The sequence below is a fragment of the Sphaerodactylus townsendi genome, linkage group LG02 (assembly GCF_021028975.2).
Source record: "Sphaerodactylus townsendi isolate TG3544 linkage group LG02, MPM_Stown_v2.3, whole genome shotgun sequence".
NCBI classification, from domain to species: Eukaryota; Metazoa; Chordata; class Lepidosauria; order Squamata; family Sphaerodactylidae; genus Sphaerodactylus; species Sphaerodactylus townsendi.
The window spans coordinates 70,705,866-70,721,863 of record NC_059426.1 but is presented as its reverse complement, the minus strand read 5'-3'; the positions used below and the strand labels follow the sequence as shown (position 1 = coordinate 70,721,863).

Sequence of the window (15,998 nt, the reverse complement as noted above, 5' to 3'; positions counted from 1 at the left end):
TGGACAGCTGGCTTCTGGCAACAGCAGTGGCTCCCGCCCATGTTGCACAGTGGTGCATGGTGAGCAGCAGATAGTAGGAGGATGGCAGTGATTCTGGAGCCCCATTCTGGACCCAGAATCACTATGACTGCCCCTGCATAAGGCATAGAGACAGGCACTAGACTGATTACTTGGGGAATATGGCCAAGCACAACTCTCCATCTCCTGTCCTGCCACCTCCGCCACCCCAGTAATTCCTTAATAAAGAATAGTGATGACAGCACATTTTCTAGAATGTACCAGCATGTTGTCTGTATAAGCAGGCCGGAAGGGAGAGGGGGGAAAACAAGATTCTCTTTTTCCCTACAGGAAACCATTCTCCCTATGTAGCCTGTATGGGAAATAATCATCTCCAGGAGAATTATTTTTAATATCACAGCTTCAGCGCAACAGCATTGCCAATCTGTCAAAGAAAAATGGTTGGGCCTAGCATAGGGGTATACATTACACTTCCACATTACTGTGATCCCTGATGGGCCAGAAAAAACAGTTGAGGCAGGTGGATACCATTCAAAGACCAGTTCAGCACATCTGCTTGTAAGAAGAGAGCCCAGGCTGGACTCAGACTGAATGTAAAGTGTGGAAGCCTTGAAACATTTTAATGGGAAGCCTATTTCAATGCTCACAACTGTTCAGCCCAAAAACGGCAAACAAGAAACAGGATTTGTGCAGAGATCAGGTCAGTTAGGCGACAGCTCACTGCAAGCATTTAACAGGTCACCTCATCATCTGTGTAGAGGAAGACTTGTGTGCACAATCCGTGGCTGGCTGTGTGTGTTTCGGAGAAGAGCGGACAGGAGATACGAGATCATGCGTACTTAGTAAAGATTCATGCTGTGCTCTCTCTCTCTCTGTGTATCTTCATGAACCTTCCTTTTCACATCCCTCTCTCTCCCCCTGCTGCTCTGAAATAGCATCTGGGATAAGGGGTCATGAATATTTCACAAGGATAATTACCTGACCTGGAAAGACTGAGCCCGCTGGAGTCTGGCTGGCAGATTTAATGGCACTTTCCTCCTGTTTCACGGCTCAGCCTGGCCCCCACTGCAGCTTTGCCCTTAGCCCGCACCCCTTCCAATTAACCCTAAGCTCATACCCATTCACTCCTGGTCTAACACCTCACAGCAACTGCACATAGGTACGTTGCTGGATGAGTGGCCCTTCAACCCTTTGCTTTGGATCCTTTTGGCCAAGCTGCTCTGAAAATTATTGGCAGTATGTATCTCACCAGCCAATTTTAACTCTTACCCCTCAGTGAGTGCTCTCTCTCTCACACACACAAAACCTGAACTCTCACATTAACTCTGGCTCCGAGCAAGATTCCATGCTAAAAATAGCCCACTCTCCATTTCTGCCATTCCCTCTCCATTATGTGATGTAAAATTAAGAAACATGCCTTTAGACTGGTATATGTTTTCCTCTGGCTCTTCCAGCCCCACAACTGCAACCATCCTGCCCCCCTTCTTTCTACATATTAAAGGAGCCTCACTAGCACCATCCTTCTCTGTCACAATTTACAGGCCCCTGGGGCAATATTAAGCGCTATAAACAAAGAATACTGGTGCCAGCCGCCAAATCCATACCCTCACAGAACATGCACCCCAGGGCTCTACTGCTTTTTATTTTAGAAAGCGAGAAACCTTTTTTGTCTTTAAAAATACAGTTGCAGACCATTTGGAATGCTAGAAACAACTCCAGAATAGAATATTTTCGGATTTAGGTTGCTTTTCTGTTGCAAAACGTGATGAGACAGTTGGGGGTGGGTGGGGAAGACAGAGAACGCAACTTTTTCCCCCATGTTGAGCTGCCAAGAAAATCCCAAAACCATTTAGCAAATAAGAACAAAGCAAAACAAATTATTATTTTTTAAATCCTGCATGAGACATGCCAATCCAGAACATTTGCAATTTAACGTGCTATTTTAAGAACAAATTTTGATCCACTTGAATTGTCAATGACAAGCTTCTTTCTCTGGAGTAGGAACAGAAAACCAGTTTTAAAACACTTATGTGTGCTGGAGAGAGAACAACCTTGATGAACCGGGAAGGAAGGACTCCAGGAAGGATGGTGAGAATACTGAATTCAGTGTGACACAATGGGTAGAGTTTGCAGTAGCATATCTATGGGGCAAGAGCTGATTTTGTGACACACACACACACATCCCAGCATCTGTGGAGTGATTCTGGAAGGTTCCTTTCACTTCCTACGGCAATCTACGTACGTTTACTCAGAGAAATTACATTAAATTATGATTGCCAACCTCCAGGTGGCACCCAAACGACAGAGATCTGTGACCCTGGAGAAAATGACTGCTTTGAAGGGTGAATTCTGACAATGTTCTCCAGCTCAGCTTCCTTCTGTCCCCAACACACACACGCACGCACGCACACCCCTGAATCTTCAGGAATTTCCCAACATGCCTTTCTCACGAATAAGAAACAAAGTGGCTTACATCATGCTCCTCTCCTCCATTTTACCTTCACAATAGCCCTGCAAGGTAGGTTATGCTGAGAGTGACTGACCAAGGTCACCCGGAGAACTTCCATTACATAAGGAGGCAGGACAGAATGGGGGGGAATGGAAGGGGGATAGAGATAAAGGATGGCAGGTCAAGGGAAATGAAAAGAACGAGGTGGGAAACAGAACGAGGGGGGAGGGAATGCAAGACTAACACTGGAGAGTCCAAGTTCAAATCTACTCAGCCACATATGGGCCACCTTGAACTAGTTTGTCCATCTGTCTCTGTCCGCTCCCGTCTAACCCACATTGCAGGGTTGTTGCAAAGTTGAAATGAAGGCAAAAGGTAAGGACCATGCTGAGAAAGGGTGAGAGCTTTTTTCTTTTCTTTTTTTAACGTAATAGTAATACAAATCTCCAGAGAGTTTTTTAAAAGCCTCAATTTGATCTAAAAGCCAGTAGTTCCTCCCTCTCAAGGTCTGTGCATATCACACCCACTTATTAGTGTTTTTCCAATTCTTCTAGCTTCCCCCCCACCCCACCCCTTTGTGGCACAGACAGCTTTATTATTCTGCTCTAAACCTGTAAAGCCAATCTGCAAGCATCTGAAACCATCGTGGCCCTCATTGGGTCATTCATTAGAGGCCATTTCACACATCATATTTTTAGGTATATACCTAAAAAAATGTAAAGTGTGAATTCTACAAACATGTGTATTTTATTTATTTGCCATATTTTTATACCACTTTCTAATTACAATTTATAAAGCACATAATAATAGTGCACCCGTCAGGAGAGAAGAGAGGTTGTGGCTGTAAAACGTATATTCAGTGACAAACTGAGATTTGCCACGTGAAAAAGGAGCCCTTGCTGAGACAAGCAGACTCATAACAACATTAGGCTGAAGAGTATAAAGCTGCTTAAATCTGTATCCCGTTATTTGTTTCCTTAAGTGAACAAGTCCACCAAACTTTATTAAAATAGTTTAATAGCTTTCCAATGATTTTTTTTTGCCTTTTAAAAGAGGAGACAGAAAGGAGGCAGCAAAGGAAGGGAACACGCCCCCTTCCCTCAAAGACCAGATGTGATGACCAAAGGCCAACTCGCATGTTTATCATGTGACATTTGCAACCACTGCACATAGACTTGTACATATGGAATGACCATCACAGACATGGCTTCAGCAGCACCATCTGGACACAATCTCTGGGAAGGAAGGCTAAGTTACCTTGTGATAAGCTTTGTGCTTAGTAAACTTGCCCTTCATCTGTTCATGTGAACATGTTTCCAGTACATATTGAGGAACAAGTCAGTGGCGACAAGGACCCAAGGGCTTCATAGTCTGCCCCAGTTGTGGAAGAGGACACTTATCTCTTTAGCTGAAGGATCCGATCTCATTGGATAAAGCAGGCACTTGCGTGCATGGCAAGAGGATGCGGAGAGGACTGAAGCTCTGAGAATCAGACGCTGTTATCCATTTTGCACTTTCCTATCATGCACGGAAGAGATCCTGACTCATCCTGGGTTTAACTAGGAGATGTTGGCCAGGAAACACAGAATGTCCACGGCAGCCCCATTAAGCAATTTTTAGTGAACATAACTTCCCCGAAATGCCATACCCCACAAAGTAAAGAGAAATGTTCTTTCCATATGTTCAGGGGGGGCAGGGGGGAATGTTCAGATACCACCCAGAAAGTGGTTCTAGCAATAGTTTCGTAACAGGCCAGGAAAACAGCAGCAGCAAAGTGCTAGGTGAGGATTCATTTTGACTTATGCCTCAGTCTCAGATCCCAAAGCCAATCGGAATTCAGCAGGACATCCATTCTCCATTATCAAAACCAGGAAGGTCCCAATAGCATCAGTGGGCAGGGAAGAAGTAGTGTCAGAAAAGCAATCCTGATAGCTCCAGACTCCAGGGAGGAACAACCAGGTCGTGAACATCCCTTTTTAAGCTGTCCTCCTTCTTCACTGCCATAGCTCCCCCAATAGTCATCCTCTGTAGGAGGATCATACTTGGGACTTCGAATGTCATTGGCTGGCACATCTCTGTAAAAGGAGGAGGGATCAGCAGGTGGTGATCCTCCCAGGCCATAGAGGTGATTGGATGAGCCATTGGGATGGGGAAGAATTGCTCCATTCTCCCACTCAGGCCTACAACCCCAGTCAAACCCAACAGAGTGGTGATTGGTTGGAGGACAGTCCTGAAAGACAGATTCTTTTAAGTAACGCATGTCACGCTCCTTGCGCTCCAGAGGAGATGTGCATATGACATCAGAGGTGGACACTCGTGTGTGCTGGAACCAGACCCAGAGGGAGCGGGCACGGCAGTCACAGGCCCACGGGTTGCTGTTGAGGCGCAGGAACTCCAGTGAGGGCAAATTTGAAAGGGTTTCCCCAGACAGGGTTGTTAGGTTGTTGTTAAACAAGTACAGAATGGTAAGCTTGCGCAAATCACGAAAAGCCCAGGTAGAAATTGTGTGTAGGCGATTCCTGTGAAGCAACAAGCGGTCTAATCCAGACAAGCCCCGGAAGACATTCTCAGAGAGCTGCCAAATCTTGTTGCCGTGCAGAAAAAGATGGCTCAGGTTAGCCAAATCCACAAAAAGGTCATCCTGAGAGATTGAAAACAGAGCAAGAGTGAGGAAGAATGACAACTCATGAAGGACACCTCCCGAAAAATGATTTAGCCTAAAAGACTTCTCCTGCACATGGAGCACTGCAGCCCATTCAACAAGATCTTAAATTAACTGACTTGCATCCCTTTTCTGCACCTCATTTTGCTTAGGGGGGGGGCTACTGCAATGTGGGAATTCAGAGTTTATCATTAAATGACTCCAGCTTAGGATGTCTCTCACCACTTACCTCCCCCCTCCCCCTGCCCAAGGATGTGGCTTGAAGCAATGAGGCAGGATCTCTAAATGCACTTTTACTGCTGCGGGCCAGGCAGCAGCTTCTCTGCTCTTTCAACTACACTGCCCAGGGCCGGATAGGAATGTGGTTTTAAAGTGAGTCTCTGGCAAGATATTGAGCACCTTCCTGCAGGGGAGAACCAGCATGTGCGTGGGGGAGGGTCAATAGCCACACTTGTCAGCTGTTTAGATACAGTCAATGAGCCCTATTTGTCCGCCCCTCAATCTATTTGCATCTTAACCCATTTTATTGAATAAGGACATTGGCTCTAATCTTGCCTTGCTGACTGAGGTGATCTCCCATCCACAGTGTTTAGTATAAATTTAGATCCATACTTCTTCCTCCACTCACAGACTATGGTGGAGCATTATTTTTCCTTCCAGACTGTCCTTTCCCCATATGCCATCTGTGGAATCTTTTCTCAATACCTTCAGCATACCTTTTTGCCAAGGGCCAAAGATTCACAAGATGAGAAGGATTCCCTCTTGAGCACTATCAGGCAATTGCCCAGGAGAAGATAAGGTACCATGTGCCCACAGAAACCAGAGGTGAAGTGCCAACCCCCACACCAGACCAGCAATGAAATTTTGCTCACCTGCAGGCAGAGCAGATTGTTCTCTTGAAGATAGAGGTATTGGAGGCTGAAGAGGTTGCGGAATATGGTATTTGGTAGGCTGCTAAGCTGACAACGATACAGGTGCAAAGACTGCAATCGTTCCAGCCCGTGGAAAGTATCCGGGTTAAGGGTGCGCAAATTGTGATTGTCCCCAAGATCCAGTTCTTCAAGAGCTTGCAGATGGCGGAAAGTACCAGACTGGATGGAGGAGATGTTGTTAGAATAAAGCCAGAGGGTGACAAGGCTGGGGCCAAACATGCCAGCTCGTAGAGTCCCAATCAGATTGTTTTGCAGAAAGAGGCGCTGAGCATTGGATGGCAGAACCCGTGGCACAGAGGAGAAGTTATTGGCCTGGCAGCTTACTGTGGGTGGAGGAAAGTAGCATGTGCACAGCATTGGACATGTGGCTGCTCCCAGAGGCATGGCCAATAGGATCAGGAGTACAGGAATCAAGCCTGCAAGAAAAGAACAAGTGAATGTTTTCAGCTCATCACACCCCATTAGGGGAATATTCCATTCCATAGGCTATTTCAAGCCATTAGATTAATGAACACAAGATATTCAAAAACTTCAACAGGTTTTTCGATTAAAAAGAACACACACAAGACCTTAAGACAGAACAGCAACCTTATGTTCTTGTTATTCTACCTTCTAAGTCCTGTGTTGGCTATATTTTCCAGCTCTTTCTTTTACCCTGTGATAAAAAGCTTATTATTCTTCTTTCAGTGAAAGGAAGGCAAGAACCTCCCCCTTTCAAGAGCTGAGATGAAGAGACAGAAACATCCCAAATCGTGAGACTCACAACAATGTCACTAAAGTTGGCAACCCTACACAGCACAGTGCCACGTGAGAAAGCATCCATGTGTTCAGTTCCTTTGGGAGCACATGCTTTCTTAGTGTGCGAGCAAGCAGGAGAGACGCCATATGTGCATGTGTGCGGATGGTCTCACGTGAGCCCTCCCATGCAAGCGTGTATGGCTCCCAACCTCTGTATGCATGAGTGTAGGTGGTGTGACGTGATAAACGAGTAACACAAGCTGCCGCTGCCGTTTCAGTAGTTCACACCACCTCCACGAAGGCCCTACGCTCTCTTCCCACTCCTTCTACCTTCCATTCTGTTCATGACAAACACCACATATAGAGCTGGTGTTCTCCAAGCGGCCCTGTCCCACCAACACCCAGAAGTTTGGGTATAACTCAGGCTCTACCACTTATTCTGGTCTGTACAGCTAGCTTAGGTCTCAGAAGGATGTGGGGTTTTTTTTGGGGGGGGGGGGGAAAGCATCTCCTTGACTACAATGCAATGGCTTTTGGATACCCAAGCAGCAGAAAATCATCACTTTAAAAATCCTTCTCCATTTCTAGGAATCCTCCCCTCAAACTGGATGTAGTGACTCTCCCTTTTCTGCCTTGGCACAAGGAAAGGGAGATGTTCATCACCAATTCCACTCCACAGGTAGCCACAACCTGTGGCACTTTGTTCCAGTATCCCCTGCTTGCACTGATTTACCATAAGATTATGAGCCATAGTTCTGCGCTATCCCAGGAGAATAGAACAGCATCTCCTTACCATACACAAGAGGGTGGGCAAAGCTACACGACGACCAGGCCATCGAAACTGCTGGAACCAGCCACTAAGGGAAACATTGCTGCCTTCTTTCTACTGAAGATCTGTTTCCAAAACTGAAGTAGGAAAGGAAATCCAGTTCTGCCTCCCTTTCTCCAAGCTAGCAACCATCTTGCTCCCCATATCTAGGGTGTGGTAGAAGGAAGGCAGTGCTCCTTACTGACATTAGCACTGGTATTTCCTGCAATAATGGCAGGTGTGTTTTCCTCAAGGGAAAAACAGAGGGAAAGCTGGGGGAAGGGAGCTGCAGCTGCTAATGTTGACTGTTTCTGGACTCTTCTCTGGTGCTGTGGAACGGCTGTAACCCAAGGAGTCTCATCCATAATTCAGGCCTGTGGCTTTCACTGGAGCTTGGGCAGAGAAAAAGGAGGGGAAAGGATTGGAAGTTTCTCAGCTCTCCCCATAAAAAAGCCCTCTGAATTATCAGGTGGGGAGATCAGGTCCCTCTTGAATCTCTCACACATACATCCATGTAGCTGCAGGAGGCATATATAACATAGATGCTGGAGCACAGAAAATGCCTTCTCAACTATACTATCTTCTGTTCCCCAATAAACCCAGAGATTATCCCTTCTTCCCCAATGTATTTTTCCAATTATTTCTTCCCTCCTTTTCTACAAATCCAATTCTAATTGCCACAAAGAAATGCTTTGTCTAGATTTTCTCAGCAAAGACAGAAAGATGCTCATTCATAATTTCTTGCTGAAAAGGCTGAGCTATTCAAATTAGAGCAAGCACATTTTAGTGGGCTAAAAATCTCTAATAACCTCTGTTCGTAGCACAGAACATAATGAACACCACTGTTGCCAGCCATAACACTAATGAATAGTGCCCTCTAAACCCTACCCCCAATCCAGACTGGCTTTGGGCTGTGTGAAAACTGTCTTTTCCCAAACTATAAAATATAATCCTTAACCTTTCCTGAGAAAGAAATTAAACCAATTTTTTGTTAAACCCTGTGAAATAATTTTCATGTTCACTGCTAGAAACAGAAGACTTTCAAAGTGCTCCAGATCTTACCCACACTACAATGCTGGATTATCATTCTCTTGGGAAAGTCCATAACGACTCAACCCATGACAAGGAACAGAAATTATATATTTGGGAGCGATCATGTAAAAAACACCACTGTTTCAGGTGTTGAGAAGTCCAGGCAAAACATGTATGAGTGCTTCTCCTTCACTTTTAAAGAATGCAGACAGGATGGCCCACCCCCTGACTTCCTGCCAGACAAAGCCAACCCTCAAGGCTGTTCAAAAACAGTGTGAATTGTGTTCTACGGAGGATAGCTGTAAGTAGGTCAGAATTGTTCTCTCAAATGGGTATCCCTAGGGAAAACAAAGCACAGTACTGGGCTGCAATCTGATCGGAGACTGTATCATCTTCAAACCTTAGAAAAATCTGAGACTATCATCAAACCCTAAAATCATGGCTATGACCCTGGCCAATGGATCTACAGTTAGGCTAGCTCCATTAATAACCTGAGAGGCCACAGTGACAAAGTAACCCAAGTAAACTATTTCGATGTGCTGGAGAGGGTGAAGTAGTATGAAATGAGGCACTGTTTGGTGGTCCAATGCAATCTGTTCCCACCTTCCCTATCCCTCCTATCATGTCCAACTGCCACTAAATGGGACAGTTCATACTTTTGATGGCAGAAGCAGAGGAAAATATGCAGCACACTTCCTAAAAGGAGGGCAGAGCACAGACGGTAACAAGAAACGGAGCTTGCACAATTTCCCTGACATCCTATGCATTAAGTACCCTGGCTAAAAAGGATTACCTCCTTGCAGACAACATATGCTGCTTTAACTGGCAGCTGCTGGCCTCTGCAGGATCAAAGTAACTTTTTGGTAACCAACTATTTAATCCTAAAAAAGTTAATGCTCAGCCTCTTTTGATGAACTAAATAGTTTTGATGAACTAAATGGTCTCTTGATGATGACTGAAATTATAGATGAAGTACTTTGAACAGCTGAAGTCCTCTATATAAAACACCATTATTACTATTAGGCAGATGAGATACATTTTGCTTCATTACCCTGTCTACCTTTCAGCATTTGAAGTCACCCCTGCAGCTCTTCCCATGTCTTCTCCAAATTTTTTCAAAGATCTTTTCAAAATGATGTGAATTCCAAATGTGGCAGCATTATTAGTCATTCATAAAAATTATTCTTTTATCCTCCCCCATTTTGAATGTACAGCATTCTTTGAGAACCTGGGTATTCCTTCTGATAGCCCATTCATATCCCTCGTTTCTATTCTATTCCTACAGACTTCACAGCAGGGACAGCAAATAAAACCTCCTGGGCCAAATCCCTCAAAGGGTGTGGGTGGGTGGGTGGGTGGGTGGGTGATCGTCTCCAGTTGCCAAGCTATGTGAAAAAGAGTAGTGTGGTACATTATTGTATTGCTTGTTATATTTCACTGATCGATGCAATGTTTTTAATTGTTTGAGCCGCCTTGAGTCTCAGTGAGAAAGGTGGGCTAAAAATGAAGTAAATATATGCCAAGCAATAGTCCAAAAATGGAGACAGGGCACTTCAGAATATGTAATCCTAAGTCCTCCACTTCTGACTGTAGTATCAGAAGTGCTGGCTACATATCCATTTTCTGGAAAGCCCCATCAAGATTATCTAAAATGTGCCATATTTCTCAGCTGTAGTTGGCTCTCTGGCTAACTGAAAACACACATGTGATGTGCCACTGTTCATAGAATGCTATGCACAAAACAGAGGACCATCCTGAAGACCTATGTGAAGAGGTGGACTACGTACATGCCTCAGCGTGATGCACAGCACTGCTTCCAGATTATCTGGGCACTGGCCAGAGCAGTGGGCAAAATGCTCCTTTTAAATATGGGGAACACTCCCCAGTTCTGAAATGGAAGTGACAGTTTGATTGTGTGTAGGCTGGGGGGAGGGGGGGTTAAGCTAGTGTCCCTGGGAGGGGCCAGAGGTCTGACGTGGCTGGTGACGTGGATGAAGCTGAAAACAGCCCAACTCCACTTTCGTCCATAATTTAACACCCCCAAAATAAGCCTCTGCCTGTTGTTGCATAACTCATTGGGGGCCAGGCTATATATAGTAACAAGCAGGGTAAAGCTGAGAGCCATAGGCATCCCTCCAACCATCCATGCACTGCCTCAGCCAGGTTTGCCACTTCTTACCTCAGGCCCTCTCCTCACCAAGGTCCCATCAGAGGAGTATTTAGCCAGCAAAATATTGCCAAGAGTTTGCAGTCCCTGACATCCTTGGACTCTGCCTTATTCACTCGCAGTCCTTTGAGAATTCAATTCTAATAATCCCTCTTGAAATGGAGACACCCACTTCAATCTCTGTGTGCCCCCCCCCCCCATATATACTTTTGGCCCACTCCATCACTTGTACAGTCAGTCTCTCTCAGAGATCTGAATGAGTGGGGCTTCTCTCCAAGTACCCTTTTAACCTAGAAGAGATGGACTGGTTTTGCTGATATCCTCCTTGATGGGAAAGGTCTTGAATCTCTTCCGCAACTTCGCAGACCAGTTCTGGGAACCAATCTGAAAAACATCCCCACCCCACCCCCCACGGAACACAAGTTCTCTTCCACATATTTCCCAGGCGTCAGGATTGCTAGAAGCAGGTTGGAGGCAGATCACTTGTCACCACCTCAGAGTTCACCAATTCCTCTGCCTAAAGGGTAGCCTCTGCCTCAGTCCTTGGAGCCAGTTCCAGTGAATCGGGCTGGCAGCTCCACTGATTCAGTTGCTGTCAAGGCAGCGCAGGTCACTGGCAGCAGCATCGCATCAAATTGAGAGCAACGGACTGGTATTAAGAAGCCGCCCATCATCCACGTGAATGCAATGCCTTCCGAGGGGCATCACCTCAAGGTCGCTGTGGGGCTCCCTTCGCAGGGTGGGGGGTGGCCTGAGAGCTCCCCGACGGTCTTAAAAGGGGGCCTTTACAGGGGCAACAAATGCTCTCCTCCTCACTCCTCAGACCCGTCTCACGTCCTGTCCGAACTCTTCCCTCGAGGAGTGCCACACGGTCCTTTGGCACGCCAGGCCCTCCCCCAAACTCCGCGCAGCTCCAGTGCCACCGCACCTGCCACAGCAGCATAGCCCAAGCGCGATGCACCCCAAAAACGGACCGGGCTGTCTGTCACTCACCGTACAGGGGGGATCTCAGGCGGAGCAGCATGATGCCAGGCAGGCGGGCTCGGAGGAAGGGCACGGAAAACAAAACAGGAGGGAAGAAAACCTGGGGAGGGAAAGAGACTCAAACTCAGCGGGGCGGGGCGGGAAGAGAAAAAGGGGAAGAAGAAGAAGAAGAGAAAGCAAACGGGGAAGGGGGTGGCAGGAGGCAGGCGGGCAGGGGTGGCCGGGTCGAGGTCGCCGGCGAAGGCTTTGCTCAGTCGCTCCCAGCCACAGTCCCGCGGTCCGCTCGTGAGCTTCCTGCCGGACGGGGCAGCGCTCCGCAAAGGCTCAGCCCGGGAGGAGGAGGAGGAGGAGGGTCTGGCCGCCGCCGCCCGCCGGGCTCATGGCCGGACAGGGCCAGCCAGCCAGCCGACCTGCCTCGCCCCGCGGCACTGCTGCTACCCTCCGCTCCGCGGGCGAGAGCGGCCGGACGGGGGCTGCATCCCGGGGGAGCCGCCGGGCACCATCCGCTCCCTGCGAGCCTCCGCGGCACAGGCTACCGCGCAGCCGAAGAGGGAGCCTGGGCGGCCGGGCGGCGGCGCCTTATTCCCAGGGCCAGCTTGGGCTCCGCCCCCACCCCGCCGCCGCTTTAACCCTTTCGGGGACAAGCAGGTCCTCCCCGCCCGCCCGCCCGCCCGCCTGCCCGCTCCTGCCCGGGCGAACCTCCTCCGGCCCCTCTCCCGCTCCCCCTCCCCACCCTCAGGCGGCGTCGGCGTCACTGCGCCGGGACCCAGCGGCGAGGCTCCCTTTCTGCCCTCTTCCCGGCAAGGGGTCTGCTAGGGCAGGATGGTTGAGGACGCCTCGCACGAAGACTGCACCTTCGCACTCCGCGTAAACGAACTAGTATTAATTTCCATGGGTTTGGCGGATCAGAGGCAGGCAGCGCTATCCTATGTATGCTTGGTGCAGTGGGACTAACTCTCAGGGCTGCAGTCCTCTGCGCACTTAAGAGGGAGTGGATCCTAGTGTGTCTTCTTCTGGAGTAAGCAAATGATTGTTTGGCTCGTCAAAGTCTGTCTGGGGCTAGGTGATCTGGGCTAGGTGATCTGAGCATGCGCCTCGAGGCACATCTGCTCCGCCAGGTGCCTTTCCGAGAGCTCCAACCACCGCACCACGGACCCAGGAAGCAAAAGCAGATGTTGAAGATGGGGCTGTCGCGCTCTAATTTTAAACTTTAAAAACAGTCTCAAGATTGTATTGTCGAAGGCTTTCACGGCCGGAATCACTTGGGTGCTGTGTGGTTTCCGGGCTGTATGGCCGTGTTCTAGCAGCATTCTCTCCTGACGTTTCGCCTGCATCTGTGGCTGGCATCTTCAGAGGATCTGATGTTGGGAAAGCAAGTGGAGTATATATATATCTGTTGGACAAGGTTTCTCCACCCACCCTGGACACTCCAACAGATATATATATACTCCACTTGCTTTCCCAACATCAGATCCTCTGAAGATGCCAGCCACAGATGCAGGCGAAACGTCAGGAGAGAATGCTGCTAGAACACGGCCATACAACCCGGAAACCACACAGCACCCAAGTCTCAAGATTGAATTTGCGCCGGGGTTTAGCCGTGAACCCAGTCAGGTCCATGACAAGAGAAAGAGCACTCCTGAGCATGTGAAGAGCCCAGTTCGCCTATAATGGAAAATAATCGCAGCAGAGTCTGTGTGTCATTGCATGCGATTGGAAGCAGGGGCTTCAGGGCAGAGGAGGCGGCTTCTTTCCAAGCCGGAGGTGGGAGATTGACCACTTTACCCCGTCCCCGTCACCCCCACATTTTGCTTCCCATTTCTCCTTCTCTCTCATGATGCTGATGTGTGGCTCGTGATTGTTCTGAAGGAAGAGAGAGACTCCCCCCTCCTTGTGCTGCTTGGCACCAGATCACTGAAGTTCACTTCCCTGGTTTCATCACTGGTGGGAGATTCTTCTGAGCAGCCCGAGGTAGTTGCTGTGGTGGGACAATCAAAGCAGAGAAGCCTGTCTTGCCAAGCCTGTGAAATCAAGATCAGAGGGTGACCTTTTCCAGATGCAACTTTTTGTCCTTGCTCCTTTGGCAGGATGGGTGCGGGCAGAGGAAACAGCTAACCCAAACTCCTTGGAACATCACACACAGATGCTGCATGTCATTATAGGATTGACAGCTCCTGGCTGGGAAATGCCTGGATGAGAGTTTGGGGGTGGAGCCTGGGGAAGATGAGGTTTAGGGAAGGGACTAGTGTTGTCAATTCCATCTTAGGAAATTCCTGGAAATTTTGAGGGTGGAGCCTGGGGAGAGCAGAGTTTGGGGAAGGGAGGAACTTTTGTGAGATGCAATGCTGTACAGTGCACCCTCCAAAGCCAGTCATTTTCACCATCAGAAAAGATGTCTTGTGCAGAGATCTGTTGTATTCTGGGAAATCTCCAGGTCTCACCTGGAGGTTGGCAACCCTAGATGGGAGCAGCATCTGCATGATATAATGCCATAGAGTCAATCCTTCATTTTCTCCAGGTCAGAGGTGTCTAACTCTGGCACTTCAGATGCTCATGGATAGCAATTCCCATCAGCCCTTGCTGGAATGTCCAGTTGGCCATGCCAGCAGGGGCTGATTGGTATTGCAGTCCACGAACATCTGAAGCGCCAAAGTTGGATACCCCTACTCCAGGTGGACAAATATCTCCAGCTTATGAAGATCAGTTGTAATTCTGGGAAATCTCCAAAATCCACTTGGAGGCTGGCAACCCTATGGGAAGCAGTTTGCACTGAAATTGCCAGAGGTGGTGTACATCCTGGGTTTACCAGCCAGAGTCAGCTAAAGAACGGAAGAGACTCCTGCAAGGTTTGCAGGATTTCAGGGTCACAGATGGAGACAGAATGCTCTGTTTTCCTGGCTCAGCCACTTGCTTTCGAGTTTGTTGCAGATTTCCCAGTCACACCAGGGTCCATATGGAGCACAAGCATTCAAAGAACTCACACAAAGCTTTCGGGGGAAGGAAGCAGCTCCCCTACTGGGATCAGTTGAAGAAGAGCTGCCTTTCCATGATCAAAAAGGTTCATCATAATTGTGTGTGCTTGTTTGTGTGTAAACTGATGTCATGTCAGCTGCTCACAACTCCAGCAAGGGGCTCTCAAAGCAAGTGAGAAGTTGAGTTAGTTTGCCATTGCATTTTTCTGCAAAGTCTTCCTTGGTGACCTTGCCTCCAAGTACCGACCCTGCTTAGTTTCCCAATTTTGATGAGGTCAGACTATACCATGCTGCCTTCCCTCCGACTCATCATTATGATGGACTATCAGAGTGCTCTCCCTTGGCCTATCAGGGTGCCCTCGCAACAACAACAAAATCTCCAGCATGATAACAAATAGACAAATCTTTTTCCAGTTTACAATAACAAGAGGTTTGAACTGCATTTACTAGTTGGATTTCTGCCAGTAGTCTTAAAAACTGCATTTACCAGTTGGATTTCCACCTGCAGTCTTTAGAAATTGAAGGATGCTTTTGTCCTCCACCATGATTAACCTATAAAGGAGAATGGAGATCATTCAGTGATTAGAACTGGATATTAATACTGCATTGGACTCACCTGTTGGATTCCTGACTTCAACTTAGGGAGGTGCTTGTTTTGGTCCTTCTCCATCAGTGACATGTGTCTATGAAGAAACAGATTATATTGTGGGAATTGGTAATTAATACCAGAACATACTCACTTGTTGGACTTCTGACTACAGTTCATGAAGATACGTTCTTGAGTCCTCCTCCATGGTAAAAGAAAAAAAATTCATTGCTTCAGGACAAAACAGATTACTCTATGAGTGGAATTGGATATCAAGACTATACATTACATTCACCTGTTGGATTTCTGACTGTATTTCATAAGTTTTAAATATGTTTCTATGTATTAATTTATTTGGTTAGCTGATTAGCGAACATTGATTAGCTGTTATTCACTTAATTAAGTTCTACTGGATCACATATCTATACTGTTCAAGATTGTTATATTTGTTTCAACATTTAATATATGCTCATTTAACATTTCCAAAAATTATATGTTTTTTTCCGTGCCAATTATGCAGATTCCGATGGGATAGATTGTTGTTTTTTGTTACATCCTATCAGGGTGCCCCTCTGTGCCTAGTGCAGCACTTATTCCTGACCTGACAGGCCACACACAGTCCAAGGTGGTGGGCAGGATTTGCCTCCTCC

The 15,998-nt window shown here is 47.5% G+C and overlaps 1 protein-coding gene across 1 annotated transcript; it reads right to left on the bottom strand.

Annotated features, from left to right (window-relative positions):
• Positions 1-3,467: 3,467 nt before the first annotated feature.
• On the bottom strand, positions 3,468-12,460 carry RTN4RL2 (reticulon 4 receptor like 2). Its single transcript, XM_048486608.1, has 3 exons — positions 11,800-12,460; positions 6,002-6,477; positions 3,468-5,108 (listed from the first exon to the last, which is right to left on the bottom strand). Exons 1-3 carry the CDS (start codon positions 11,828-11,830, stop codon positions 4,329-4,331), a joined length of 1,287 nt encoding a protein of 428 aa, XP_048342565.1. The 5' UTR covers positions 11,831-12,460; the 3' UTR covers positions 3,468-4,328.
• Positions 12,461-15,998: the final 3,538 nt, after the last annotated feature.

Bases quoted from the DNA above. Each gene is read 5' to 3' on its own strand.
- RTN4RL2 (XM_048486608.1), bottom strand. From the start codon at position 11,830: ATGCTGCTCCGCCTGAGATCCCCCCTGTACG. The intron at 6,478-11,799 runs GTGAGTGACAGA...CTTTTCTTGCAG, and splicing joins CCTGAGATCCCCCCTGTACG to GCTTGATTCCTGTACTCCTG. The intron at 5,109-6,001 runs GTGAGCAAAATT...TCAATCTCTCAG, and splicing joins ACAATCTGCTCTGCCTGCAG to GATGACCTTTTTGTGGATTT.